General features: G+C 42.1%; 1 protein-coding gene across 16 annotated transcripts in view; it reads left to right on the top strand.

Annotated features, from left to right (window-relative positions):
* RGS6 (regulator of G protein signaling 6) overlaps positions 1-24,693 on the top strand; it is a 234,561-nt gene that overhangs the window by 167,902 nt on the left and 41,966 nt on the right. For all 16 annotated transcript variants that reach the window (XM_046941385.1, NM_001199452.3, XM_040700588.2 and 13 more), the window contains 10 exons: positions 5,514-5,564; positions 6,974-7,080; positions 9,110-9,161; positions 11,748-11,812; positions 14,742-14,818; positions 17,366-17,447; positions 17,954-18,028; positions 18,995-19,093; positions 20,101-20,162; positions 23,910-24,020. In XM_046941385.1, the coding sequence (XP_046797341.1) occupies positions 5,514-5,564; positions 6,974-7,080; positions 9,110-9,161; positions 11,748-11,812; positions 14,742-14,818; positions 17,366-17,447; positions 17,954-18,028; positions 18,995-19,093; positions 20,101-20,162; positions 23,910-24,020 (781 nt within the window). The remainder of the gene's footprint in view (positions 1-5,513; positions 5,565-6,973; positions 7,081-9,109; positions 9,162-11,747; positions 11,813-14,741; positions 14,819-17,365; positions 17,448-17,953; positions 18,029-18,994; positions 19,094-20,100; positions 20,163-23,909; positions 24,021-24,693) is intronic.

Below are 24,693 nucleotides of genomic sequence, written 5' to 3'. Positions count from 1 at the left end.
TGAGTGGGTCAGGGTCAGGAGCACTGGGCACAGCTAAGGATCGCTCCTGAGGTTCAAGCAGTGCGTGGGGTCTCTGGGTGCCAGCCAGTGCTGCAGTGCGAGGAGTCAGAGCTTCCAGATGCGAGGCCTGGGCCCGCACTGCCACAGCACTGCAGCTCCAGCACAGGGTAAGAATGAGGCTGGCGTTGGCGTGCGGCTGAGCGCCTCATGTCAGTGCAGGTCAGCTGGAAGGAGTCCTTTTGCTGGTGCTGCGCTTTTTCCATTTGAAGACGTGGGTTAAGCCATGCTGGCAGACGTCTTCCACCAGGATTAATGTGTGTGTCCATTACGAGGCTCAGAAGCAGGGCCTTACTAATGCAGCTGGAGAGTGCTTGTTTTGAATCCGCTGCTCTCAGCTGGCCGTGTCCCTCTGTCGGTGGGAAGGTGCTGAAAGCTCAAAAGCTCAAAGCCTGGTGTAACTTGTGCTCCTCACATTCACATCTGGTAAAGCTGGCCCATTTTTCAGGTGGGCATTGCTGTGATGGGGAGCAGCCTGGCCCTGATACCCCCAAGACCTGACTGGCCTGCATTCCCAGGTGGGTTAGCCCACGCAGGTCCGTGTGACAGCAGTGTATGTATTTTGCTAATTTGACTCACTGGGGGAAGGAGAAGTCCTTCCAACTCACAGTCCGGCAGGGTGAGCTTGTGGCGTTGCTTTCCCCTGGAAGGTTTTCTCTGCCTCTTGTCCTTAAGTGCCAAGCTCATGCGCTGCAGCCGAGAGCCTGAGTCGTTGCTCCCTCTTGTGAAAGAACGTATTAATAGTCTCACTGTCAATTTTTGCTTCAGGACCTTGTGACAGGGACAAGCAGGAGTCAAGCATCAGAGCTGATAAATATCATAGGATTTTGGTAAGCCTGTGGTCAGATTTGTTTTGTTTACTCAGCCATGGACACTCACGCAACAGAGGTACGGTGTGCTTCTGAAGTTCGAAAACAACATACAAAAACCTATGGTTGGAATATTATTCTGGGACTCCTTTCTGAAATACTGATAGTTGTTGTAAGTGGGCAAGCATGCAGTTTAACTTTCTGCAGATAACAGTAAAGGGGCAGAGAAGAGATGAGGAAGTGTCTGGAATTGAGTATCAGTCTGAGCACTGTGATAAGTGATCCACACTTGTCAGGAAAATGCAGAGGATCTGCGGATTCTGAACCCGTTAAATTTACCTTCTGTCCTTGTTGCTGTTTTATCATCCCATGCAACTTGGTTCCGTGTGCTGCTTTGCCACTGTGCAGCAAGCAGCATTCTTGCTTCACACGAGTATTACATTTTTCAGCTTTTTATTACAAGAAAAATGAATTGTAAATTCAGGCACTCAGAAGTTGAGATGAGCAAAAATAAAGGGCCCTTAAAAAATTCAACCGCTCCGGTCAAAAGCGGGTAACAGTGCTGCTGCTAACGGCTGTTAATAATTCACAGACAAGATTTAAAGTGAGTGTAGTGTAAAGGGAAATTGCTATTGGTAGGAGCTGGAAGCTGTTGTAGCTTTGATGATGCTCCTTGCTGACACTGAGTGGTGCAATTACCACATGCTGATGGAGAAAAGCTGCAATTACCACATTTTCTGAGTCAGCTGCAGAGCGTTGCTTTTCTACATCAGTACGTAGTTGTGTGCATATCATAGGCAGCTTCTATAAAGTCTTTCCCCGGTATTTTTAACACAATATTACAAAGAGAGCCAGGTATTTCTTTCTTTTTTATTACTTCTTAAAATTCCAGTGTTGTAAAAGATGAAGTTACTGTGGGAGTCACTGGGGGCTCTGCATGAGAAAAATAGCAGCAAGGAGTGCTGAAGGCCTTGAGGAATGTTGTAACTGTTTTGCCCTTTACCGTGGGTGGTGCTCCTTTGTTTATTTTTGCAAACCCAGTGATGAAAGTGTGGGTAATTCATTCGCTTTTTGTCTGTAGACTCACCAAGGACCTCATGCTAATAAAAAATTAGTACACCATTTGTTGGTTTGATTGACGCAACTGGCAGAGTAGAGAGCAGCTTGAGGGGCTGCTCATGTACCTGGGCAGGTGTTCTTCTACACCTTCTTGACTGCTTGTGAACTTCTTCAGTCTTACTTTTCTGATAGGAATATTTTAGGATTGATCTGCGTTCAGGAGCAAATTGTTTGGAAATAAATTAGTGTTAAAATGGGCTCATCTATTTTCAAAAAGGAAGTGACAGTGTTCTACCTTTTTAGCCTTGCACCAAAATATCGTCCAAACCTTGAGTTTGTAGATGATTGATACCAGAGGCGTGCGGTTTGTTTGCTCACCTAGTGTGTCATGGGGTGTGTAGGTATTATACAGGAAGAATCTGAACATTTCACATTTTTTCATATTCTTTTTTAAAAAATAATTTAAAAAACCCATCAAACTATATTCAGAGAGCATTAGGGTTACACTAGCATTGAAAAAAAAACGGGGGAGGAAATAACCAAGAAATCTTACATCTGTTGCTGTAGGTGTGTATATATGACAAATTATTCCATTCCTTTCCCAGAGAAGCAGTCTTTGCTCTGAGCAAAAGATCTTTAGAAGTTGCTGGAGGAGGGTTCATCATTTTGGGTTCTTCTGCTGTTTCACACAGTCAGTAGAAGGCGGGCAAATCTGATCATGCGTGGGTCTACACGTTCTATGTAAGCCCTGGATTTTCTGGAAGAGCTGGAACAACTTAGGTTGAGTAGGAAAGGTATCGATTACAGTGGTGGTGACTCACCTCATTAACTGCATCTTGCCAATGGCCTCACACCACATGAACTTTTTTTTTAAATTTATTTCTCTATGGCTGGCCAGTCGTTTGTCATTGTTGACAGGCAATGGCCTTCTGAGAACACTAGCTGTTATGGGATCGCTGAGGCTGAACAGAAAAGGAGAAAATAGCAGGAAATATAAAACTGTTACTCTGTCTCAAAACCAGGTAGGTGGAAAAAATGGTCATTGTGAATCTGTTTGAGCATAAGGTGATAACTATTGTTTTGGTGTTAAGCAACTTCATCTACCTCAGCTTCAAAGAAAAGCCTAAAGCAACAAGAATAAATTTCCTAACAGGTGGGTAGGAAATAGATGTACTCAGACTGTTGGTTACCCTCGAACTAAGCATACAGATTTGGAGAAAATACAGAATATCTAGCAAGGAGCACAGAGGATGTGCGAACCATTCCTCTACATAGATCCAGCAATACTTTATATTGTGAAAACCATCTGTTTTCGGAAGATCTCAAATGCCCCATTAGTGTGTAGTGGAAATGTGTCATGGTCAAGGGTTTCATTTGGGGGTCCTTTGGGAAGCACTCGTGAAATGTGGAATGTGAAAATCAGCCAGAGAAGACCTTTTTGGGAAGGTGAATTATGTGGAGACTCAGTCAGGCCTAATCTACAGGAGAGATTAAGAAGAAATTTTCATGAGTATGTACAGATAAAGTATCCGTGTCTTGATCTGACGGTGGGGGGTCTTGTAAGGGATTCAGTTACATCTCTACCACTTTCAAAGTATATATCTAATTTTTATTAGAGAAAGGACATGAGTTTATAGGTAGGCAGAACTACATTGCAGGGGTGGAATCAGCCACAAGGAAAAGCAAAGCCAATGTGAGACTAACCCTAAAAGTTGAAGGTGTTGTAGGAGATGGCAGTGAAGAGTTTTCATTATGATTGAATATTAATTAGTGACATGGCTATTAATGATGACAGTAATTAACAGAGGAAGGAAAGACTTGTCATTGTCCCGAGGGTGAGTAATCAGTCTTGGCAGGTGATAAATAATGGTTCAGCAAACTCAGCAGAAAGATAATCTGTCTGCCTCAGGACAACTGGAGAACTGCTATAAAATCTTCCAGGCTCTTGGCAACATTCAAGAATGACTTCATATTATTAAGAGACAAATTAAAATCCGTGATCTCTAATGTTGCTTATATTCCGGAGTGACTGATCACAGTAGTTCTGACTGAGTCAAACCTTTATTTGTTAATCTTAACAGCAAGAAGAAAGATTGGTAAAAGAGCTTTCCGTGTTGTTTGAATGTTTGATTGCAGTTAGATTGAAATTGAATAAATTCAAAAGAAAAACTAGAATATGATCGTTCTGTGGAGAGTTAATCCTGTGTTAAGTATCTTGTATATTTGGAAAGGGATTGATTGGAATGCACTTCACCTCCCTTGAGCAAGGCAATGAAGTAACTATTCTAAAAGATGTTCAGATATGAGCTGTCACATCATTTGGGAATAAAATGACTAAGAGTACTGCAGACCTGGAGTCTGAGACCAAAATCAGGGAAACCAGTGGACTTTTTAGTTTGGGATGTGAACAGGAAAAAAAAAAAAAAAAAAAAAAGAGACAAGAATTAATTCTGGCTTACCTTGAGCTAAAACAGCAAATTGTGATGTTTTGTTTTGTTTCTAACAGTACAGAAGGCTTTGATTTCAGTCTTCTTGAAATGATTTTCTAACCCCAAGTGTTTGTTGTACCTTTAGGCTATTTTTGTTTTGCAGAAGGCAGCATCCGTGTTTGTAAAATTGAAAGTTTTATTAACAAGCATGTCAAAACAACAGTTACAGACTCCAAACATTTTCCTATATATTTTTCAGGCACAGCTAGCGTTGTGTCTGCCAGTAAAATCCCAAGCAAACATCCCGTCTATTGAATGCACAGTATGTTGTCCATGGACAAATCGGGGCTCACTAAAAACGTGGCTTATTGCACTAGAGATTAAAGTGTCTATGGGTAAGAGTCGAGGCATTCTAATGTTCAGCCATGTGCAGTAACTTTAATGAAAAGATTGCCAGTTTCTTCCCTATTTATTGTGTATGCACACGTAGCTTATGCAGGATGTGCAGAAATGGACTAAAGCAGTAGTCAGCTAGGACTGTGAAATTTGTAAGGCTGTAAATTAGTTGAAATATGTTTTATTGGGGTTCTGTTGTGTGACTGGCTGTGGGTCCGCTGAGTTCCTGAGTGCCAGAGGATGAAGAAGGGATCACTAGGCACACTCCCTTCTGCAAGGTGCTGCTTGTCTTTGACACAAACTAGATTTTCAGCTCTCTTTTTTTGGCTTATAACTCAGTTCCACGTTTCTGTATGATTGCCCTGACATTAAAGATGCCAGGTGCCAATAAATAGTCCTTCGTCTGCTTGCTGGATAGTGCTTTCAGAAACAGAACTCCCTATATGCTGAGATGAGAGAAACACGACTGGCAGAGGAGAAGTTACTTGAAACCATTAGAGCAGCAGTTGACTTAGAGTGTAGGAAGTCTCCTATGGCACTTGGGCTTAGTACCTATCAATGAGTATATCGTTACAGTGTGACACAGGAAGCAAAAACAATGTGAAACCTCAGGAGAGATAAAAAGGAAAATGGAAAAAAAAAGCATATAAGTTATTTTGTATCTCATCTCAATGTTATCTTTCTCTAGGACTCTCAAAAATTTCTTGGTCTCAGTGCTCAATGCCTTCTTTTTTACAATTTATTTATTCATTCTGTTATGCAGGTGCTGATATTGTGCAGTGGCTTATGAAGAACCTCAGCATTGAGGATCAAGGTAAGGTGAACCATGGCTGGGAATTAACAGACATTTCAGCTGTACTGTGTGTGTGCCATAAGAGTACGTACTACTTCACTGCAGAGTGTAAAGCAGTAGAACAAGGTTGATTTAAGCATTTGGCGGGGCAGAGGAAAGCAGGTAAGAATCAGCAACTTAAGTCTAATATCTTACAACTACAATGCACAGAAAGCACTTTGTAGGAATCCTATAGTGTCTGTGAAATTGTTGCTACCTAAGAAAGCCTGATGTATGCTAAGGCTGTTTCCAGACCCAGAAAGGAAGTTGGTAGACATATGATTAAATGGGTGAAGGTAGTGACAGGACTCCCTGGTGTGGAGAAGAATAGTCACAACTGACAGGCCACAGTGGCCAAGGGTGATACAGACACCAGTATGGGATCAGATGGTGATTTATCATGGCAGCTAAATAAATGGATAATGAGCCATAAACTGTGATCAGTGTTTGGGCACAGTCCAAATAGTTCACACTTCAGAGAAACCAAAATCACTTTTTACATGGTTGGGAACTATTGGGGGGAAAAAAGGCTTTGTTCAGGCCCAGAAGTTTCTTTTGCTTTCCTGGAAAGGAAAAAAAAAAAAATCAACATTTCATTTTGCAGTCCACTTCTGCTGTCATTATGTAAAAACAGGAGTACAGGCAACATTGACTCACCCAGGGCAATTTTCTACACACATCTCTTCTCGTGAGTCCAGTGAAGTCCAAATCTGAATTTCAGCTGCAGACAACGGATTTATTATCTGCCTGAGCACATGTGATAGTCTAGTATGTATTTTGCAAGTCTGAGACAGTAGGTGCTACTTTTGACAGTGGACACCTGTTGAAAATCTGTACACATCATAGACTCATAGAATGGTTTGGGTTGGAAGGGACCTTCAAGATCATGTAGTTCCAACCCCCCTGCTAGAAGCAGGAACACCTCCCTCTAGACCAGGTTGCACAAAGCCCCATCCAGCCTGGACTTGAAAGCCTCCAGGGAGGAGGCATCCACAGCCTCACTGGGCAACCTGTTCCAGTGTCTCACCACCTCACTCACAGTATAGAATTTCTTCCTGATATCTAGTCTAAATCTACCTTCTTCCAGTTTAAAGCCATTTCCTCTCATCCTGTCACTACATGCCCTTATAAAAAAGTCCCTCCCCAGCTTCTGTAGTGACAAGGGCTGCATCTAGGGAGTTTCATCTGTATTGTAAGGCTGCTTTCTGCTCTCCTGCTTTGCATGATTTCATTGAAAGGCATATGGATGAAACGTGATTGGAACATGGCTTATGCACGTGAGGTCATGGTGTGACTCATCTGCGGCCCCGCTGCTGAAAGCAGAGGGTTGTGCGGGGCACGTCATCCTGACACATCTCCTCTCTTTTCTCTCTTTTTCTACTCTTTAACAGGGGAAGCAATACACTTGGGAAGTCTTATTGCTGCACAGGGTTATGTCTTTCCAATCTCAGACCATGTCCTTACCCTGAAAGATGATGGGACATTCTATCGTTTTCAGGTTGGTGAGCCCTCTGCCCTGCTTGTGCGTCCCTTTCGTTGTCCACTGGTAGCACAAAATTGAGTAGCTGCTCTCCTGTTCGGAGTGGACCAGAGCAAACTTTGGAATCAAACATTTGAGCTCCGGCACAGTGGAAAGTTCATACTTTTAATCTTCTCCTGGCTACAGGTTGGTGTGGGAGGAGGCATGCTTCAGCCTTTGGCTCTGTTACAAAGAGTGCATAACCTTGGCAGCCACCTAGCTGGGACACTTCTATCACTATATCTGTGCCTCCAGATATGTTCAATTTCTAAAGCATCCTGTGCTTGAGTTCAGTGCCCTTTCCAAAATTTGCTGCTGTCAACCTCCTAGATAATGTGAGTGCGAGTGCTGCAGCAACTCCTTTTAGGCAGATCATGTAACTTTAAAAGAAGCAGTAAGTTCAAAACCAGAGTCCTGTTGTTTAATCTTGCTGGTTACATTTGTGTTTTTCTGTTATTTGATCTGTCAGCTTCCTTATCTTTCCTGTGGCCTCTCTTCTATTCACCCTACCATTTTTCCTTTTCATTTGTTTTTTCTTTTTTAGTTTTTATTTGAAAAGCCTGTTCTCACCTTTGCATCTGCTGCTGCTGCTCATGCTCACAGCCCCACTGCTAATGTGCTACTGGTATCACATGAGACCAATGGCACAGGGAAAAAAACAAAACAACAACAACAACAAAACCCAACAGGGAGATCACAGACCTAAATGTATCTCTGCCCACCTTCTGGTTACCTGGCATCACTCAGGCTCAGGTTTTTAATGACAGTTGTCTTGCTTTTTACAGAGTCCTGCTATTCCCATCGTACAAGACTTGGCAGAAGCAGAGGCAATGCTGATTGCCTGTTTAGTTGCGTTTTTGTGACACCATGGGAAGTTTAATTCTCAAATAATCCAGTGCCAGATTTCAAAAGCAGAGTATCATTTAATTTCTTATTTTAAGCCTGTGTAAACTACATCATCAAATTGTCTTGACTGCTTATTGACTTTTTTTCCTCTCCCCTTATCTTTTCCTACAATTGTGTTTACTGTTTGCCTGTTGTCATTTCCTGCAACAGTTCTCCTCAGACCTTTTCTGCCAAAATAAGCTGATAGGATCATTTTTCTTTTCCATTACTCCGCTTTCCATTGCTTGACACTTTCTACCTTGACATCGGTCCCCTCTCTAACAGTGGCTCATCATCTTGTGAAGTTCAGGGGATATATATCATTGGGGTGTATTGAACCATGTATTGTTTGATCCTTCTGTGTCTTCTCACTGTATGTTGGTGCAGGGAATAGTCTTTGTATGTGTGTAATGTCCTATGCATTAGTGGAATTGCATCACTAATGTAAAACAGTGTTCTGTAATTTGTGTGGTCACAAGGACATTATTTTTCATTCATGTCAAAACTGAGATACAACCAGATATAGTAATATCTTGTAATTAATTGTAGCAACTGCAATATGCAGACTTGGATAGAAAACCAAACCAGTAAGCTTAGCAGCACTTCTGCTTTCAGAACGACCTTAATCATCTGAGTTTTGAGCTCTTACAGCTGATCTATTTTAAAAGTGAATTGTTTTGTTGGCTACCAACCAAACTGGAAGTCACTCCAAAAAAGCAAGTGGTGTGTAGTGTGTATAAAAGGCCACAAAGGTTTTCTCATTGTCCCATATAAATAAGTAAATAAATCTGGATGCCTGTGAATTCCTGGGGAAAGAGGAGGTTCTGGTGATGGAGAATAAGGGGTCCGTATTCAGATGAGAAGGAAAGAGTGTCTAAAATGCCATCAGGGTGAACATCCTCAGTCAGCACTGCAATGTTTCTGCCTGCAGTGAGGAAGGTTAGAGAGGTTACCTTTCTGGAAAAGCATTGTCGCTTTTATTGAGAGTTATTGCAGTGTTTCCTTTCCCTGTGAGTAGAGACTGGGCTGTAGACTTCCTGATTCTTTTTGTACTTAAAAAATTTTCTGCATCTGATTTGCTTTTCATCTCTTAAATTGTGAAAATGCTTGTGTTGTTTCTTAGGCACCGTACTTTTGGCCTTCAAACTGCTGGGAGCCAGAAAACACAGATTATGGTGAGAGCATAATTATTTCATTGCAGAAAGCGAGTACAGAAAGTTTGTGATGGAAGAAATTTGTCCTTCGGCTGACACGTTCAGCGGGGCCAGGATTTCACATCCTGTTGCCTTCATTCTCCAGCAGCTCTGTTCGTTTCAGCGGGATTTATGGCAAGCAGAATATTGCTCTGTGGGATTCTTAAATAATACTGGTATGGCTTTTGTAGCAGAGCATGCTTTGATCTGTAGCTGAATTTGATATGTTGATCAATAAAAAGTTACCTCATTTGGGCACTCGTCTGGCTGATCAATACATCAGTATATAACTGATGGCATCCCGTAGTTAAGCTTCTGTGATGCATGACATCACACTTTTTTTTTAATTTAAGGTTACCAGCTTCTAGCTGGTAAAAAGAGAAAACTGAGTGTGGTTTATGAGCTAATAAACTGTAACATGGGGCATTAGATGTGTGAATGCCTGCGGACAGTGATAATACATAAAGAAAATATGTCAGTATTGTTATCTTTAGCTGTCTCCATGCAATATTGCTGTCTCTTCCAGAACTACACTTCTTTCACAGCTAAATGATAAAATCAATTGATGCATCCTGGTGTGGCACTCAAACAGGAAGTGAATCCGTGTGCGTGCCCATGAAGCAGGAGCTTCTGGAGATGCCTCTTTTGAAATACCTCATCATCTAAGATCAGTTTATAACTCCTCCCTGAATAATCAGTTTTCTTTCCCGAGTAATAATTATTCATCATTATGAACTCTGGAAGTCGTTTGCCAGGGTGGAGAAGTAACTTGCGATGGTGTCTGTCGTGTGATAGTTCATTTGCAGTCCTCCACTGCAGGGAAGCTAACTCATACTTACATGTTTATCCCAGTGAGGGGACTGCTGAGGACAAAATGCGTTGCTGTTCACTGTGTGCAAAATGACTTCCAGATTTTACAGTCACCATATATGTGTCTGAACCGTACCAAATATATTTGCTGTAAATATCAGAGGAAAAATCCTAAGAGGGAGGTTCTGTATCTGCCTATGGTGTTTGTTCAGTAACTGGGTTCCACTGTCTGGCTGTTGTGCAGCAAAGGCTGCACAGTTGGGTGGAACAGTGCACCACCAAATCAAGCTCTACATGACCCGACCCACAGCTGGACGAGCTGCAACTGCATTAGCTCTGAGCCCTGTAGTGACAGATTTTCATCTATCCCAGAAATCTCTAACATACGCTTATAATCAGCCTCTGCATATCAGGGGTCTGTGCAGATGGAGTCTTCCCAAGAATTAATCCCAAATTAGCAGTAGACCCAAATAAAACTGAAATCCCAGCAGCTCTTCATACTTTTGTTATTTGCATAGATCCGCTCGCAGGACAGTAACGAACTTGCTAATGGCAGCTCACTGCCTCGTGTGGAGAAGTACTGCAAGACTCTCAGTTTATTCAGTGTTATAAATGTCTCGCAGGCGAAGCTGCTTTTTAGAAGTGTAGAAGTAAATATATTTGGCCCAGTCAGCTCTGGTTACCATGCACAATGTTGGCTCGTTGTAAGCATGTTAGAATTACAGGAATGGCATTGAGGAAAATAACACAAATAGCACTGTTTTTTATCGTGTTTTACATAGATGGTGAGGTTCCCAATGAAAAACATTCATGGAAGTGGCAGAAAATCATATTGCTGTGCAAATCAAAATCCCTTGGTTTTCAAAGAAAATCCAAACATTTCTGAAAGATGTTAATTTCTATAGAGGATGCTTTGCCTTCTGCCCCATGCCAGTTTGGTGCACTGTTGGATAACCTTTACCTGGCCCTGCAGTACAAGAAAGAAGGCAAAATGTAAGGAAATCTATGCAAGTCATACCCAGATTTCATCACCAAATGAGAGCATTGGATCATTTTTATGTAGTTCACTTCTGACTGTATGCCCCGGGTGTGCTGAGGACCTTTTGTTTCAGCCTTCAGTGGAAATGGGCTGAGCTGATGGTCCAGCTGAGCCAGTCCCAGAAGGCAGCCTGGAACTGATTAGGTGTCCTCTGGTATCTCGACCCTCTGAATCCCAGCTCACATCGATTTCTGCAGTGTCTGCCTGTAGTGACATGGGTGAGGGCTTTTCTCAGCTGTTTGAGCTGTATAAAATAAGTGGATGGAGCAAATGAAAAATTGCTCAAGTTATACTTTCACGATCCAGCCTGTATTTCTGTTATCGTTTCAATATCCTGATTTATTTTTTCCGAATTATTCTTTAAGAGGAAAGGAAATGCAGAGATATACGAGGCAGCTCACTTTTGCAGGAATTTTTCCAAAGTGCTGAGGGGAACAGGTTGCTAATGCTAAATCTTTTACCAGCCCCAGAAGTAATTGTGTCTTTCACAGACATCTTGTTAGGTCCAGGCATCAACTCTCAGCGCTTCTAAATGAGATGTCCCAGATGTTTAAGGCCTCTGAGATTGCTAGCACATAATGTCAGCTGGGTATTCAGCCCTCTCATTCCTTGCCTTATGTTGCCTTCAGATGAGAAGATTGTGGAGGTTTGTGCTTTTTTATAAGATCCTGTACTAATAATCTGTCTGTAATTGTTTTCTGTTCTGTTTCTCCCTTCAGCCATCTATCTTTGCAAACGGACCATGCAGAACAAAGCTAGGCTGGAGCTGGCCGATTATGAAGCCGTAGGTACACTCCTGCTAAAGTTTAAAGTGTGGGGGCATGGGAGAGGGCTTTGTTTGCCAGCTGAATGCTGCCATTTAATGCCTTGGGATCAGCCTTTACTGTGTGTCTTTTTTTAGCTGTCAGAATTTGTTGAAGGTTGATCTGGAAAGAACATCAGGCTCACGAATGAGGAATGTCCCCAGCTCCGCAGCCTCTCCAGTTAAATCATCAGCACCAAGAGGCAAATCACACAAAAGTTTACATTGGTTTCCTCTTTCCAGTTAACCGTTCCTGGTTTATATAGCGGATATGAACCTGCAGAAATCACGGATTTTGTGGTGCATTACTGAGCAATTAAACTGCTAATGACCCATGGCATGTAGTTACATACTATACATACTATATAGTTACATACTATAAAGCAAAGTTTTCAGTTATGAGGCTTGGACTGTATCTTCAGTATGCTATCACACTTATTCAGGGAGTGTTTTCTCTTATGGAATTAGTATTTGTGAAAACTATCACCAATCTTGGCTTCAGATAGTGCAGAGTTTGAGTCAATAGGGATGGGAGGATGGAGGCAGGAGTGTCAGTACTGAAATGAGTTTCTTTGAATGCTGGCAGTGTATATCAGTCTGACCAGCTGAGCTTTGCTTTCTGTATTTCTTCTCGTTTACTAGTTCAGCAGTATTACTGCTGAATTTCCAACGTGGATTTTTTCAGTTAAGTGTTTTTTTTTACAAAGATGGTTCTAGTGGACTTGTGTGTTCACGTTTATTATTGAACATATCTGTATTGTGTATGTTATAGGGTGTTCTTTTTTTCTCCTAGAACAGATTCTTTCCTTCTTCTTTGCCTTCTACTGTATTTTTGTTTTTTTTTTGTACACATAGCATGGCATCTACACCATTTGGTTTTTTCAGCACAGAGCATACAAAAATTGCCACTTGTCTAACCCACCCTTGTCCCGTAAGTTCTAATTGTGAAGTACAGGCATAAAGGAAGGAATATAATGATCCATATGCATTTATATGCCGTTTTACTGAATTTTTACTTCTGCGTACTTTTTATTTCATTGGTCACAGCCAACCAATTAACTGTTAGTACTCTAAATATCTAAGATACAGCAACAAAAGACTGTTCTGCAGCACGCACACTCCCACACATGCCATGAAGTTATGGCTAAGTACTTTTGCACATAGTTGTCTACTGAGAGTAGCAACGCGCCAGTGATGGCAAATAATTAGATCTTGGCACTCTCTCATTTTTCTTGTGAATATTGCATTGCACAATTAGAGGTCGCTTCTTCATTCATACTTTGCTCTCTTAATTAAAGACAATCAGATAAGAATGGCACTGACTCTTCCTAGTCATTATGAGAGCTGAAGCAGACCCAGCACTGGAGATGTAGACTGAGCACACGTGAGAGAAACAGGTTTAGGGGAGTGGGACGAAGTCCTATACATTCAGTACCAATTCTTGGAGATGTAGCATGAAGACATTTCTCTGCGGGCACCAGCTCTGCCCTGGGGTTTCCAAAGAGAATCTCTACAAAGCATCACAGGGGACATCTCATTTGAGGTTCTGCTTGCATCATTCACAGGCAACTTCCCACCCCCAATTTCTGCGGGTAAAGCAGAACTCTTCATTGTATGATTGAGCTTGCCTGATTGGATCTAACTTTAATTTATAATTGGCCAAACATAAGCATGATTCAAATAATGCTTCAGTTGGTGATATTTCATTGGCTTCATCATATTTACTCCAGAGGGCACATATGAACATAATTTAAAATAAAAAAATAAATCAAAGCCACAAAAATTTTTTTTGCAGATATTACAAGTGGTTCACAGTAAAGAAAATCATCACAGCTTGGCACAGCTGTAAATCATTTGCTTAACTGTTTTCCTCCATGTAGAAGACTGAAACTCTCAAGTGGACTTGGTGGTAACTGAGCCAAGCTTTGTCTTGTGTTATACAAGAGCTTGAAGTAAAAAGTAGGGAGACTTCTAGCACTGAAATGCATGCACTTACGCATTTTCTTGAAATAAATGGAATCCGTGTAAAAAGAACAACAGTAGAGCTAATACTGTTCATTTTCAAAGAAGATTTGTAACGGTTGAACCAGCTGTAATGGGGAGAGGGTCAGGTTAGTGGTCTCATAGGCCTCCTTCTTCAAGTGGTTGTGAATGTGTGACTTCAAGGTGCTGTTTGAGCCTCAGATTCTGGCTGTGTCAGCGAGCTTGACCTTGGTCTGTGAGGAAGTTACATCCATCTCCAAATGCTCAGATCCTGATGCTCTCTGCAATAGACCTGAGCTAGAACTCTTACTTCAGATGCAGGAAAAAGGCTGCATCTGGATCTGGTCTCTCAGTGAGCTATTTTCATTGTTCAGACAAACAAGCTATTTCCTTTTGTGAATCATCCTGGCAATTCCCAGACTTGAGCGCGGTGCAGCTGCGCAGAGCTCTCAGGGTAACAGAGCAGGGGATGCTCAGGCTTTACACCTTAGCAAAAGGGACCAGTGTTTGGAGGAAGGAGAAGTAGGAAAGAGAAGGAATCATGCAGGTGGCAGCCATCTGCTATCAGAAATGGAAATTGCCAGCTTCGCAGAGCTTCTCAGTATTATCTTTTGGGAACAAGACCGTCATCATTTTACGAATAGAACTCAGGCTGTCTTCATCACACTCTATTACTTCTCCTGACAGGGTCCTCTTGGCTGCAGCCTGAAAAGATGTGTCATGACCTTGCTTTGCCTATGGGATAAATCACCTGAAACCAGCGCTGATTTCCATGTCTCGAGTTCTCCAGCTTAAAAAAAAAAAAAAAAAAAAAAAAAGAAGGGGAAATAAAATTAACTCTCAACATACAAACTGTTTTTGTTGTGACAATCACAATTGTTGTGATTACCAGAATTAATTGTTCTTAACTATTTTCATCTTTTGTCAGGAAAACTTAGCAAGACTTCAGAGAGCATTTGCAAGAAAGTGGGAATTCATCTTCATGCAAGCTGAGGCCCAAGTGAAGTGAGTAATCCTGGAGCACTGAACTGCCCCAGTATTTAGGGCTGCACAGGGAGGGGGACTCTTGAGAGTTTCTCTCATAAAGTCTTCCCTGCAGCTGAGCTCAGAAGGTACTGGTAAATCATCAGCAGACTGGAAACAATAGAGGGCCAGTTGCTAAGGTTTGTGCCAGAATCTGAAAGATGCGTTTAATTGTCTCTGTGTAGAAATGCCCATCAGGAGTTCCTGAGCCTGAATTTTCCATGTGAGATTGAGCGATTCAGTTGCACATTCTGCTTCTACTGTTGTATAGTATTTTTATTTCACGTAAATGAAAAGAACAACATTTTGCCATCGGTCTATATAACTGTATGTTTGTAAAGTGTTTTAAAATACTGTTATTTAAAAGCGCTTATAAAGGTGGTATTTATAGCAGACTGAGTTTGCTTTTCTCATTTATAGCACTCCCCAGTCAGCTCAGCTGTACCTCTATTTTCTGCGCTCCAGTTTGTGCTCCTAACAGTGTGGAGGATTGGGGACCACTGGCACGAAACTTACTCCAACTAAATACTGTTGTTTTTTTCTGTCTTCTACTCGTAGATGAAATGTTCATTTCTGTTCACATCTTTCCAAAAGCAGTTTGATGTTTTTAGCATGTTGCCATTATTGCTGCAAAATGAGTGTTGTCCAGGGTTTGTAGACCAGTGTACTTAACAGCCCGTGTGCCCATTTTGTGCGTGCAATTATCTCCTGTAAAATTGGAAGGCTGATGAAGGTGGTGTGTAAGAATACCGGTACTAATGGACTGTATTGATAGAAAGAATTTGCACTTTCAGCATCAGATGCTAAAAAGTTAAGGGACATTTTTACTTGAGGGTGTGGCTGAGGCATTGGTCTCTATCTTTGATTAACTCGTTGGAATTTTGATTAATTATTTGCTTAATCACATTGTAATTATGCACTATTTAAGTACGTGGTAGTTATCCTCAAAATAACAAGGCAATTAAGGGATTTTTTTTCTGAAGAGAATACCAGCGTTCTGCTTAGAAGAAAAAATCAGAAGTTAGACTAGCAGTTGTACTTTCAGTTACTTAAAGGTTTGTTGCCAAAAGGAAAAAAATCTCAGTCAAAACAAAATTCTGCGTTCCATCTACAGCATAAATTATCACCTAAAAAAGAAATGGTAATCTCAGATTTTTTACAGGGTCAGAGTTGCTTACTCATCTTTTCATGGAGACAAGATGGGTTAGAATTCACAGTGCAATGCGTGGCAGTGTATTAACTAAAATGGAAAACAAAGCAAAACACCTAAAAGCATTTCTCCTGGTTTTGCATTCCGTGTTTGCTTCTCAGCTCAGTGCAGTGCAGTGGTGTCTGGTGGCTGTTCGTGCTGAGCTGGTTTCTTATCTCAGCCAGCTCCAAAATGCGTTGGACTCAAGGATTTTGTGGGGAGGGAAGAGGCGGTGTTCAGACACTTCAGCCTCAGTCCTGTTTCCTTGGTACACTTCTAAGACTCAGTTGAGGATCACTGCCCCTCCTAAAGAAAGACAGGAGAGCTGAGAACCTGATTGTCAGAAGCTGTAGCTTGCTTGGGCTTTCTCTCACTGCTGTCATTATCCCAGGTGGCAGCAGTGCAAGAAGCCAGCACGGGGATGCTGTCAAGCTCTCAAGCCTGCTCTGGAGGCAAGGGTGGTTCCTCCTCCTTGGGTGTCATCTGTCTTTCTGCAGGCAGGTCCTGCAAGCCGATGGTGACTGTGCTGTGCTCATGTGTACAGCTGAGCATCAGACATAAATTGCTAGATGCTGCCAAGAGGTAGAGGTATAGCTGCCTTGAACAACCTCCAGTCACCTTTGATGTGTATGCTTTGAGTGAATCAATTTACTGGCTGCATTATGGCTGAAATTAGTGACTTACACCTATGCCAACCCCATCACTTGTCTTCAGATGACTGCTGGCCTGCACATCACTGTAAGTGAGCTGGGCCCTGTCACTCACTGTTGCCCCATGCTGCCAGCACCAGGGCAGGTGGAGCTGCTCTGTTGGAATCTCCAGGGACAGCAACCACAAGTGTTGTCTGTGCTGTCACTGCTGGTGACACCTTGGGCAGCTGCCTCATAGGAGTCTGTGGTCATGGCAGTGAGGTCTCTGGGTGCAGCAGGACCTTCCGAGGTGGCCCTTCATCCTGCAGGAGAGATGCCCAGAGATGCAGGCCAGATGATGCTGACAGAGCCAAAGCTAAATGTGAGCTCCCAGTCTGGGAAGAGAGCATCGGGAAAGGAAGCTTCTCTCACCAGGTGGATAGCAAACAAACAGATGTTAAGATGAATTTTCCATCTTAACAGAAAAATTTCTCTTGACACACATTACAGTAAACATCCATGCCGTTTTGCTCTTGACACACGGCCTTGCATGTCAGGGTGTAACATCTCTATACCAGAAAAAAATAAAAAAATCCAAATATTTTTGTCACAGAGTTAAAATGCCAGCAAGAAAGTGTAACAAGGAAGAAAGAGTTGTGTGGTGATTCGTGTTTATGCTTTTTTTTTTTCTTTTTTTTTTTTTTTTTCCAGAATAGACAGGAAAAAGGATAAAACAGAAAGGAAAATTTTGGACAGCCAGGAAAGAGCCTTCTGGGATGTGCACAGGCCTGTGGTAAAGCCCTTTTTAAATGATCAGTTTTAATTCTCTTAACACTGTGCCATGAACTGCACAGTGATATTGTCTTTAAAGTCATTGCATGGATTTTCCTCACAATTTGGAACAGGTTGCTACAAGATTATCTCAGACATTATTGGTTTGTGCATGCTTGGAACTGTTGACTGGGGAACATATGATAAATGTAAAGTGTTGATCTTTTTTTATGCGGGTGGAAGAAAAGCAGCTTAGCCGGTTTGTCACAGACTTCCTAGAAAGTGCTCTCCTCTTAGCTGAGGCATTTCCTCTTGGTGCCGAAGTTAGGAGTAAGTGGATTTGATGCTGAGATGCCAACCTTCGGTACGTGCACTCTCTTGTTGAGAGAGCATAATCTGTGGGATGCAAACATAAGGAAAGAACGTGGGACAAGATCTAAACTCTATTTTAGGTAGGTAAGGAAGCATGCAGACTGTAAGCAGAAGACATTAATGTGATAACCATCTCTTTTAACTGTCTCTTTTCAGCCGGGCTGTGTGAACACCACAGAAATGGACATCAGAAAGTGTCGTCGTATGAAGAACCCACAGAAGGTGAAAAAGGTCAGTTTTAGCAACAGCTGTCTATTGACTCTACATCCCATAAAAATAAAATCAGTTGGCAAAAATACTTGGGTCACACTTTGCAAAAGTTGTTTGGTTGCAAGTTTTTCAGAGTGGTTTATCTGCCTTAATAATCTCAAAGGCTTGATCATTACCAGCTTGGATTCTCTTGACTTCCAGCAAGTTCTTACTCTTACATGTTTTTATTAGTTTTAGAGGTGACACTAGACTCCTAACTTCCATCAGTAGTTAAACTGCAGCAGAGCTATTCACCTGTCTCTTTTGAACATAAAGTGGAAAGCAAAAATACTAAATGACGGGGTAGTTGATGTTACTTTCAGTGCAAGTCTCTGTCCTGAAAACAAATGGCCACAAGTCAATCTGTAGGTTCACGTGAACTTGAGTGATTGACACCTGGTTAAGCTCTTTCTTTGATATGTAGTTTTATGACAAGAAATTCAACTGAGTGGAAGAAAAGGGTTGGATTCTAGTACATTTTTTCTCCACTTATTTCGCCACAACAATCATTTGCAGAGTTACTCCTGCAAATATGACAGGCACAGCCCTCAGAGCTCCTAAAAATGATCAGCTGAATTTTAGTATTTAAGATAAACTCTTTCCAACTTACTGTGAAACAGCCCTATAGACTGCAGCGGCACAGAGTGGACACCTCATATGCAGCAGGGGAAGGTCTCAGGTGAGAGTGTTTTGCTGGAAAGCAGGCTGTGCAGGAAGCCCTGAGCACACCGCTGGCATGCCTGCAGACATCCCAAATGCAGGCATCTGCAGCACAGTCAGATCTGTCAGTTTTGCTCCCGGCTGAATGATTGTTTACCTGTGTGGGGAAAAAAAAAAAGCAGTAGGAAATTGTTGGCTTACTACCTTACTGTTTTGCATAATGCACTTCTCATTGCATAACAGAGAGAAAGTTGTAATCTCTTCTGTTTGTTTGCTGGTTCCTTGCAGTCAGTGTACGGGGTTACAGAGGAATCTCAGCCCCAAAGCCCTGTACATGTGCCCTCCCAACCCGTACGCAAAACTACAAAAGAGGATTTCCGGAAACAAGTAAGTGGATGTGTATGCAGCAGTGCAGTTGTCCTGAGAACTGGGTACATCTGGGACAGTCAGGCAGTTGTTTTCTGCTTAAAAAATGAACATTTCACGTTGCAGAGATACCAGTAAAAACCACTGTTGCTTTAACTATGCCTGATCCTCACATCCTTTATGTAAAGCAGTAAGTATTTAAATATGTGTGTTAATTGAGCAGTGCAGTTATGGGCAACACTAACCTTTTGATTACTTCCTCTGTGGGCCAGTAGGCAGATTAATTTCCATCCACCATGGATACCTGAAAAGTGGGCACTGACAAAGGCTAGAGCAGCTGACACACCCAGGACACAGGCACAGTGCTTCTGGGGAACTGGGACGAAGTTATTTGCAGAATTGCTCTGAGGAATGGCTGCCTGAATCATGTGTTCTTGCCCCGCCATGGGGAGCTCTCCTTCAAAATTGCTTTCCTGCAAGAAGCAACCCTCGCTGAAGTATGGGCAGGAACTGCTGGGTCAGCTTTTTAGTAAAACAGCATTAAACATGTTTCTCAGGCAGTCAGTTTTAGAGTGATCTTCTGAACTAAGTCTGAGTGCTCAAGCTGAGACTCTTGAGCTTTTTCCATCATCGGCAATATAGGCTGTAGAGTACTGTGAAGAACTACTTTATAGCACAGTGCAAATGTACTTCGAAACCTTTATTTTCTTGGTTAGAGAAATGAAAGTGCGTGTTATAAAACGAGGATCACATTGCACTCTGAATTGTCTAGGAACCTCAGCCCCAAATATGTCTTTCCTACTTTTAATTATTTCTTCTGAAGCTCCCCCTGGGACTTTGCCACATGAAATGGAGACTCCTGATGGAAGCAGCTAGTAAGAGGCTTCTATTACCTGGGGGAGGGTCCCATTTCTTGCTGAGTTACTTTCAAGCTGTTTGGAATGAGAAATCAATAGTGTGTTGGGATGTGATCAATGCATGCTGTGGAGCTCCTGGATTGCTAATGCCCTTGTCATCTCTCTCCTCAGATAACTTTTCTGAACCTGCAGATAGACAGGCATTGTTTAAAGATGTCAAAAGTAGCAGAAAGGTGAGTGTCGCCATCTATGTGATTTTCCATTACTTCTTCATCTCAAATTTAGCATTTCCAGAAATAGCAAGTAGGCAGGAACGCACAAAGGCTCGTCCCATTTCTGAGCAGTGAATCCTTTTCCCTCCTCGCCCAGACATGCTGCTTGTCTGCTGACCACGGACATTTGACACTTGCCCTTCTGCCGCTGAGAAAAAGTGGGTGAAAAAGGAGGATGTCATACTGTAAAAGCAAAAGAAATGTGATCGCAATGGAAAGAACCATTGCCGGGCATTCATTTCCTATTCCTTCACAAGCCTAGTGTTTATTTAAAGAAAAGTCATTCTTCTTTCATTTGAAAAGCATTCACTTTTCCTTTTTGGATGAACTCTGAGTGCTCCTCTCCTGTTAGACTGACACATCTCTGTGGAGGGCGCTGTGTTTGCATCTAGTTGCATGTGATCTTTGCGTTCATACTGGGATTCATTTGTGCTGGGGTTGTAGGGCCAGTTTCTGCCCCCAGTTATGCATGTGAAACCCTATGGAAAGTACTCGGTTTGTATCTGGACTACTCAAGGCTGTGTTATGAAGAGGTGAATTTCTCATAGAGGCAAATCAAGGCACAATTTGACTTGCAGAAAATTCAGTCCTTGTAGGAAAGTATGAACAAGTAAAGAACAAGCTCAAATTTAGCTTCCTGAGAGTGACAGCTCCTTTACTCAGATACTTGTAAGCTATGCACGTTGTCAGTGGAATCGCCGAGACAAATGTAGGGATCAGCATGCTTTTCTGTAACATCACTTTTAGATCAAAACTGTCTTGAACATGACAGGCATGACAAGGGATGGCTCTTTCTGGAGAAATAACAGGAATTTTTACTTAAACAAATTAAAAAGAGATTTCCCTATGAAATTTCGTGCTTTGCAGTGCTTGCTCCTGTAATTAGCGTGCCTACACTAAACTAGGCAAATTAAATGGCAAGAGCTCAACAGAAAGTTCCTAGTGGCTCATAATGTTTATCAATTTAGATTAAAGTTTATCCAATTAAAAAGAAAATATTCAGAGGCTTTCTGAAATCCTTCGCACACTGTTTTACACTATTGAAATTAGCACATTCATATTTATGTTTTGGGCTTTCTGGTTCTGTTCTGACAATTTTGTGTTTTACCAAAAATTCTCATTTTATACTGAATTTACTTACAGTGACCTTAATATACTGTGACAGTAATAATTTCCAGGCTGGTAATTTACAGACAAGCAGATGTGTTTTGCTTGAGTTTCTTCTGTGTAGGTGTTTATTCAATAAGATGGTCTCAATAAAACTCATTCACTATGAACAGCGGGTCCTGTCCACATAGCACGCCTATTATTCAAGTTATACTGCCATGATAAATATGTCATTGTCAATGCCAGAAGAAAAAATCTATTAGATTCTAGTAGAACTGGACAAAAAAAAAATAAAAAGAAAAACAACAGTTTTCCTGGTCTGGAGGGACTGTGGGTAGCAGTGCTGCTGGAGGGCCCCAGGCTTTGGTGTCCCAGGGCTTGGCATGAGGAGTGGCAGGGAAGGCCCTGAAGGGACTCAGCAGTGATGGGGGTGGGTGAGATGGAATGAGTTTATGTGGCCTAAGTTGACCTGTTGCCTGAAATGAAGCCTGTGTTGCCTGAAGACTGCGTGTGAAACAATGGGTGCGTGCTCCAAGAACAGATGTGCTGAATAAGGAGGTGCTGTTAGTAGTAGCAAGGCACTTCTCAGGCTGGGCTCTGCTTTTAAGACTGAGGCATCCCTCAGCTGCTCCAGGAACACAGGGAAGTTTATCTATTTCCAAATCCTTTTTCCTCACTTGGGACCTGAATGCTGTCAGTTTTGGGATCTAGTCACATTTGGAGATGTGACTACGCTCAAGTAAACCTGTGAATAAATTATACCTACTGTTTTTCCCAACCACGTCAGGCAGTGCTGATGCAAACCCAGTACGTGTGGCATTACAGAAATGGCTGAGGAAAACCTGAAGACCTTCCTATCAAAAGTAATCTTGGTTCCCTAAATGAAAATGTGTCACAAACCCGTGTTATCCTCTCAGCCACCTGAAGTTACTATGAAGGCTCAACAGGGCCCCCTGATAGTGAGACAGACAGATTCTCAGCTCTGCCCCCTTCCATGAACTCTTAACCATCACCTCTTCTGCCAGAATGACATGGTGTCACCTGAGAAGCCAAAAGCCCAGGTCTGTGTTTTGGCAGAAATGCTTTCCCTTAGTATTCCCACTGCCTGTAGCCTCGCTTAGACAATGAGGCTGTAATTCAGCTCCTGTCATTATATTGGATCAGCAATGTGTGTTTAGCAAATCCACCCTTATTTCATCTATTTTTTCCCCTTTGATGCCACCTTATTTTTTTGTTACAAGCAGTTCAAGTTTCACAGCAGATATCTCCTGATTGATGCTCTGTGTTGGTTTTTGTTGGGTTTTTTTTGTTTTTGTTTTATTTTTTTTAACTCACCCTCTCTCTCATTGATGTCTCTGGGATTGCTGCTCTCTGAAATTGGACGCTGCTCCCTCCTCCAACCCTTGACCCACAACAGTCATGAAATGTAATTAATGAAATGAGATGAGACAGCCCTGAGTGCCCTGAGGGGCAGTGGGAACCTGCTGTGGTTACAAAAGTGCATGATTTTAATGCCTCATGATAAGAGCTAGGACAAACAAAAAGAAGTAATTATTGTAGGGCAGGTCAGGGAAAGTTTCTGCCTTTTGTGACCCGTAGTTTCACAGGGTGTTTTCCTTCTCCTGCCTTTTGAAGGTGTGGAAGACCCAGAGGTAACACTTAGGGTGGACAATCACAGTGAAAGTAGACTAGTTTTCAATATGGTGAGACTCGGTGAACTTATTTAATTAGTTGGTAGACTGAGGCAGAAGAAGGAAAAATTGCCTTGGAGTACTGCGAGCACAGACTGGGACAGATTTCTTCTGATTTTTTTGCTGCCCAGCTCTCATAAAATTGCCACCTTGTCCCAACCCCAATGGAATGCCCAAGTTGTCTGTGCAAGCAGACGTGGGCCTCTTCCCAAGCAGCTCTTAGGATTAGAGGCTGTATGTCTTATCTGACTAGGCTTGAAGTGAAACAGTATAAAAGCTAGGTGTTTATTCAATACCTGTACAGTTCATTTCGCATTAATGATCATAAACGACACTGAAGTATATTGCATTAAGTGCCATTGTGCTAACTGGTATACTGACAAAACAAGATGACCTATATGCTGAAGATCTGGCGCTCAGGACTGTGATCCTCCAAAGGCTTAAGTGCATGATAGTATTTTGATGAGTTACTCACCATGCTTGAAGTAGTGAGTGCAAAAGCCTTTGCAAAAACAAACAAACAAACAAAAAACAAAAACAAAGGGAAGGGGGAATAGCAACATGCAACAAATGTAGAGGATGTGGTTCAGAGTCGCATTGCTGTCTGTGGGAAGCCCTACCATATCAATTCACTTACTGCCACATCAGGCTTTCTGTATGCATCTCCGCAGAACCAACCTTGAGTGAACTGGTGAGAGAGTTGCAGAGAAATCCTTGCATGCACCCTTCCTGGAAAAAGGGACTGCTGTGTGCAAATACTAAGAACCACACTGATCCAAACATGGAAGAAAAGCCCTCCAACAACGGTGGGGGGGAAGAGAGAAAATCTATGTCTCTGATACATGACTGAGTGTTCAGGCGCTGATTTGTCTTTTTCTTCTTCTTTTTTCCTTTTTTTAATATCTGTCAGTTTAATAGCGTACACAGAGCAGTATGTGGAATACGACCCCTTTATCACTCCTGCTGAGCCTTCCAATCCCTGGATAAGTGATGATGCAGCTTTGTGGGACATTGAAATGAGGTAAGATTTGGCAGATTTAGGTAATATTAGAGTTGTCTTGCAATTTTATTGGTATGCTTTTCCCATGGCCCTGCTGGGATAGGAAGTTTGATCTCTGTAACTTCACAAGATATACTTGCATAACTGAAATTTAAACAGAGCGGTATAGTTCATTATTTCTGTGGATTATACAGCTCTTTCATTTCCACGTGCTTAATTTGAACTACTGTGTAAGTTAGGGCATTTTCGTGCCCGTTGAGGGCACGCCTGGGCTCAGTTCTGAGAGCCCACTGATCCAGGATACTGCTACAAGATCCTTGTTTCAGCACACCTCCTTCGACCCTTGAGAGCCTGCTCTCAGGTCCTCCCCAAATTGTGGGACCCTATGCAAGATGTCACTGGCATACAGGACAGGTTGAGTAGCAGCAAGATGCTGTCGCTCACCATGCCACCTTCATTGCTCACTCATGGCATCCTTTGGCGTACAGCTGCAAATGCTCTGCAGCTTTTTCTGCAGCTGAGCTGCTGTTGTTCCAAACAGAGCAGGGAGTTCATTTTAGCAAATCTTTGAGAAAAAGCATGACAAGTCTAATACTATCTGTGCTTAAATAATCATGGAAATTTTGAGATGCTGCCAGCTTACGAGAGCCAGTTCATCATGAATCAATATTCCAGGAAAAGGGCAAGTTATTTC

Source organism: Gallus gallus, chromosome 5, assembly GCF_016699485.2.
Source record: "Gallus gallus isolate bGalGal1 chromosome 5, bGalGal1.mat.broiler.GRCg7b, whole genome shotgun sequence".
Lineage (NCBI taxonomy): Eukaryota > Metazoa > Chordata > Aves > Galliformes > Phasianidae > Gallus > Gallus gallus.
The sequence above is the reverse complement of the archived record's forward strand: the minus strand, read 5'-3'. Positions and strand labels throughout refer to the sequence as shown.